The sequence below is a fragment of the Charadrius vociferus genome, unplaced genomic scaffold (assembly GCF_000708025.1).
Source record: "Charadrius vociferus isolate BGI_N301 unplaced genomic scaffold, ASM70802v2 scaffold341, whole genome shotgun sequence".
Taxonomy (NCBI): domain Eukaryota; kingdom Metazoa; phylum Chordata; class Aves; order Charadriiformes; family Charadriidae; genus Charadrius; species Charadrius vociferus.
The window spans coordinates 1,207,487-1,213,462 of NW_009646847.1; the positions used below are offsets into that span (position 1 = coordinate 1,207,487).

At 41.9% G+C, this 5,976-nt stretch overlaps 1 protein-coding gene across 1 annotated transcript in view; it reads right to left on the reverse strand.

Annotated features, from left to right (window-relative positions):
• Positions 1–4,821: 4,821 nt before the first annotated feature.
• Positions 4,822–5,976, reverse strand: part of TERF2IP (telomeric repeat binding factor 2, interacting protein) — a 2,067-nt gene continuing 912 nt past the window's right edge. The window contains exons 2-3 of the mRNA XM_009894083.1: positions 5,808–5,884; positions 4,822–5,265 (exon numbers count right to left, since the gene is read on the reverse strand). Of these exons, the coding sequence (XP_009892385.1) occupies positions 4,822–5,265; positions 5,808–5,884 (521 nt within the window). The remainder of the gene's footprint in view (positions 5,266–5,807; positions 5,885–5,976) is intronic.

Consider the following 5,976-nt stretch of genomic DNA (forward strand, 5'->3'; position numbering starts at 1 on the left):
GTTGGTTAGCAAGAGAAAGTAGCTGCTAGCTGAAGAGTGGACCTATGGAATGAACCAATGAACCAGTTAACAGTCAGCTCTGAGACCACAGAGTAGCAGCCTAGAGAAGCAGGAGAGCTTTCCAGCCCAGAAGCAGCTCTGTAGTCACCTTCACTGGGGTAGATATCAGCATTCCAGACCCGTGTGTCCCTTTGGGGTAAGAGACCACCCTGCAGCAGTTAGGAAGAGGATGAATTGTGGAACAGCGTGCGGTGAGCATGGGAGGTTAGCTGCCCAGCGAGGCCACTCTAGAAGCAGAATTGGTCAGCAGTAGGAAAGACGATATAGGCAGGACGGAGGAGCCTTTCTTTCAATTTCTGTTACATTCAGTATTGTTGTTAGTTATTTAGATTTCACAGGTTGGTGTTTTGTTGCAGCATTTTTCTTATCCATGAAATTCTATTTCTTCAAATTCCCCTGTGTACACTCATGCCTTCGAAGTGGTGGGTGGGCAGGGGCAGACCTTGGCTTGTTACCCAGTTAGCAGGGGTTTCCTGGTTTCTGGGTGCAGGACTAGTAGAATGTCAGTGTTTGTGAAGGAGCCCTTTGAAATTGTATCCAGATATCTCTTATCACTAAACACTGAATTATTCAGATGCACTACTAAGTTTGTACACTGTACAAGCTGAATTTCTCCTATAGCTGCTGGAGATTCCTTCAGCACAAAGTCAGTAATTATCCAAATTTCACTTTCTGTCATGCTTTGCTTTTGGATGAAGCAATCAGCCCTGATCACCAAAACTAAAGACATTTCAAAGCAGCTGTGGATGATTACAGGATGTTTGCTTCTCAGGGACATGGTTTCTTTCTGGAGACCACGAAGATAGGGTTCCTCTAAGTATGAATCCTATTGTTTAAAACAAAGCTCTTATTCTTAGTGGTTGGAAAGACTTCAGGTGCTATTTCTGTATCCTTCCGGAGTCTGAATTTCCATTTCATCATCTGTAAAACTGGAATTATACCGACTCGATTCAGAACAGGCAGACCTTAATCTTGTATTGTGTAAATAAAGGCTTGCAACTAGTTTCATAAAGGAGACGTCAGAAGTTTTATCCAACATTTAGGCTTTAGTGACATTTACAGATCACCTGCTGTCATAGCACTGTGGATATCTCTCTTCCTAGAGCTAAAGCCCTAATCCCTGCAAAGGGTGGGATGTTGTATATTATAGAAATCATTGTCTTATCATTAGGGATCCTGTTGTTAAATGATGAAATCCATGCTGAGCAGGCAGCACTGGCGTTGTGGTAGTAAGACCACTGGAAGTGAGGGATCTTCCTTTACACAGTGTCTGTGCAAGCTCAGCACTGGCAGGCTGGCATAGAGAAGTAGGACACGACAGAAGCACACAGCTGCTGTATTTCTTTTAAAGTCCCTTTAAAATGGACCTTAACTCAACTTATTCAGCTAAAAGCATGGAGTCTCAGAAGCCTGTTCTTCATAATAAAGAGCTTCCTACTTTAAGAGCCAAGAAGCTTGTTTCTGAGCAAACACAGACTCTTTTCAGTACATTGCTAATTATATCTCTACCTTAACCAATGTCAGCCTGAGTGGCCTAAGTTTTATTATGGATACTTGTTTCCAGTGGACTCAATCAATTCCGTGTATCAAATGTTTAGCGGGACAGAAACTTTCATCAGCCAGTAAACAAATGACATAATATCTTATGCATTTTCTTAGTGTCCTGTTTTGAAAATTAAACTTCCACTTCCTAAGCTTAATCAGAAAAAGCAGGATCGTTGATTTCAGTTTATCTTTACTACACTCCTTTAGATATGTTTCCTCAACACAACAATTGGCAAGATTTTATTTTTTCTGGAAGCACCAAAGCCACACAGTGCAGTCAGATGAAAATATAAAATTGTCTCAATGCAAGCAAAGGTGACTTATAATACTTTTTGGAGGAAGAAAAGAAAACCCCAAGCTACCCAAACTTTCCAGATGGTGAGCATGACATTTAAAACTATGGATACATCCTTTGGCACGTGCATAAAATAAAAATCATGGAAGTCTGTTTAGAAACAAATGTCAAATTTACATTGTGCAAGTTCAGAAGAGTAAACGCTGCTTTTATACCAATGAAGTGTAAGATGGAGAAGTCACCTATCAAAGGGACATTCAAAAACTGACTCTTCGGTATCCCTGTCTATTGCTCTTCAACCTGGTGCACGCACTTAGTTCTTCACTGTTATCTTTAGTTATGAAAGGTCAGAATTCATTAAATTTGAACGCTGGCTAACTCTAAAAGGAAGCAAATGGGAAATATCTGAATTCCAGATAATGGTTTGCAGACCCAGTATTTCTGCCTCTGGAATTGCCTTATCTCAAAGTTCTGGCACACCTATTGCCACTCTGCTCACTTTTCCAGGTTTACAAATACTGCTGCTCCAGGCCATGATACAAAAAAGAAACTTGTATACTTCTTTGAGCTACAAAGAGTGTTCCTGACACTCCCCAACAGTACAGGGACCTGATACCAACATGGAAAGCCAAACTGTCTCCAGCACACTGGAAGGAATGTAACTGCCTTTGGTAAGACAAAGCAGAGAAAACAAGGATTTTTATCATGGGAGCAGGCAGAGCTGGAACGCCCTGAAACAGAACCATGTGATACAGTGACATCTCCTGGTCCAGGTTAATGGGAAAGTGGACTGAAGAGACCTAGACCCATGTGCCTGCACAAGCGAGAGTGTGGATACACAGTGTCTTTCCGTTCAGAACAACTGAAAGCAGCCAACCTTGAGTAAGCTGTATGCTTAGTTCCTACGCCTACTGAGTGCATGTGGAAAGGTTCTCGGTGTTAGATAATGTGTTTGTACGGTTCTGCTAAGGTAAAAGCACCGTATGTGGACTCAGAAGTTTGCATTGATGTGTGACTAATTGGCCTGAAAAAAACAAACTCTAAGTGTCACTTAGAATTCTAAAAAGAAATAAGCCTTACACCTGATCTTTTTATGTTGCATTTAATGTGTTCTACCTCTCACTTTGAATTCCAGAGCAGTTTTGGTTAAACGAGACAACCATTGAATTGTGAGGTTATAGTGCTGCCGAGACGTGTATACCACCCAAGCTAGAATGCGAGGTTTTGGCTGCAGGAGGTGACGGGTCTTCTGTTAATGAACCTGTACTCCTTGGATTTCAAATACAGCTGGTAAAGTGCCTAATTTTTAAAAAATCTTACTCCTTTATTTGCTTTGTCGTCTTGCACTTTCTTGTTAAGTCCTACTTTGATCTTCCACACAAGTCTCAAGTAACTAGTCTGAGCAGCATGAATGTACCCAATAATTCTCACTTTTTCACCTGTCCAGTGAAACACTGTATAGTCTGAAACAGAGTTTTGGCATTTATTTAGTTACATTAGTTAACTCCCCCAATAATCACTTGCTGTTTCAGGGCAGCGGTTTTCTGAAGTAGCAGTCTCATCATATTGAGTTATCGTTGACATTCAATATAATTTGAATTTGGTTTAAAAACAGCAATTTCCTACTTCACCTTAATTTTTTTGGAGTGCCACAGTGCAGTAAGCAAACCCCCTAAAATATGTCTAATAAAAAAAAAAATCAGTCATTCTTTTGGTGAAATAAAATGGGCTTGTAAAAACAATGGATTTAGTTTTACAAGACTGACTTCAAATAATATTAAAGTAGTGACCAGAGCATCATTTCAGGCTGAAAGTACCGAGTTTTTCAGATTGTGACTGTATACTAGCAACGGTGTTCTCCCTGAAACATGACTTAGGTGACAGATCCCCAAATAAACCCTGAGCACTCTTTCTTAACTCGTATCTCCTACTTGAACTATTGCATGTGGCCTTGAAACCTGGTCTACTTTTTCCAGCGAGACTATACAGTCTGGTACAAGTGTTACTTTGCCTGGATTAAAGAAGCTGGGACTCTTCAATCTGTAGAGACACAAGCTGAGGCAGAGCTATTCATTATTTTTGGAATCAGGAAGCAAGATGGTAAAGCTGATGTTATCAAACAAACCCTCCAACGTTAGCACTGGAGAACACATGAAGTCGTAATAAAACTTGAGATGACTGTCCACCCGCCTGGGCTTTTAACTGACAGATCTCTGTAACTTGAGATTGAATATTATAATGTCACAGTGACCTTTTTTGGCCATTCCCAGTACACATGGCCACTCTGAGACATTTTAGCATTCATTTATGAGACCAAGTACCTCACCTTCTGGCATGAATATTCTCGATCCCTCTTTATGAACAGTTACATTTTCATTGTTATCGTCTCCAAATGTCTGCTGCTAATCAAGGTTTGTTAACAACAACAAAAGAGGTAATGACGACAACTGGCAGAGCAGGTTATGAAATTATCATCCACAACAGTTTGAAGGAACGCACATGAGAGAGAACAGGCCATTGTGCACTAATAATGCATGACAGGTTAGAGCACTTTATGTGATTCTGTCAGATTTTGGTGCCAACCATGTTCAAAATCCTTTGCATGCAGCAATGTACAGGGAGGACCATCAGCAGGTTTATATAGTAGATACACACTTTAAAGCAAATTTTCAGTGATAACTTGATACCATATAGAACCTTTCTCTTTACCATTTTCTATTTTTACATGTTTAATGTACTCAGTATTACAAATAAAGATCAAATAGAAAATAGGCCTTTTATAAAAAAAAATATTTTAAAGCATTTCTGAAACTTCAGAATGTTGCATCAAGTTTTTTATCACATTAGCATTTCTGAAATGACTTTGTGTTTTTAAGTTCCTGCCACAGTCCTAGATCAGTCATTCCCCTCTGCTTTGCTCTTTAACTTTTCCTAAATGCTACCCGCTTTGCTACATTTTCAGCTCCAAATTTTGCTATTAATTTATTTCTGACACATTCATCATCTTTTTGCAATTCCAAATCATCCTCTCTGCTCCATACAGGGTACCCATCCAAGCGCTGCCCCGTCTGCAGAAAGTACAAAGTAGTTTCCACTTCACCAGTGTTTTTCAGAAAGGCCTGTGTAACAGTGAACAGGTCCATGCCGAACTCCTCCATGAAGTGCTGCATAGTTTTTACTACTTCTCCCACCACACTGGAAGAAGAGCAAGTGCTTGTTGGTCTTTCTTCCCTTTGTAATTGAGTGTCAGGGAGAGCAGAGTCCTCTGGTCCAGTTTTCAAACCAGATGCTGCTTCTCCTGGGGACTTTCCCTCTCCACCTTGAGCAGAAAGTTCTTCTGAAATGTCCGAAGTGTCACTTCCTGACTAAAAGGAAGAGAAGTGGAGTCATCAATTAGACATGGTATTTTCTGGCAAGATTCTTTTATCACCACTACCCAACCGCCTTCCACTGTGACTCTATACAAAGAAACTCAGAAAGTACTAGCCATAGTAAAATTCAGTGACTGAAGCGAAGCTGTGTGTGTTAACGAGGATATGCAAGATCACAGAAAAGCATGAAATATGAAGGAGAATTTGAACAAAGTAGGTATAGAAGGCAAAAGTAAATGTTAATGGAACTGCAGGAACGTTTTATGCCCGAGGTGAAAGGACTACTTCTATTTGCTAATACAGGCTTTAACGTGACAACACCATCAGGTTACTTTCCTCAAGCTGACTCGGGCAGGGAATCGCACCCAGAAAACGTGCCTCATAAGCCAGGTAGTTCACGGCTCACATGAAGCTCCCGCTGAGGCAGAGGAAGGGATGTCACGGTGCAGCCTCATTTAAGAGGTTAACGATGAGTTATCACCGTGTGACACCCAGGGAGACCGCTCCCCCTCCCGGGGCTGCCCCGGGCCGCTCACCTCCGTGCTTTCGAACTCCCGGTTAGCTGCCTCGAACAGACCCGTGCTCTGTGCCGGCTCCTCCGTCCGTCGGGGCTCTGCGGGAACAAACGGGCATCAACCGTGGGGCCGCAGCGGGGACCGGGGCCGGGCTGCCCCCTCGACCGCCGACCTCCCCCCCCGCCCCGCC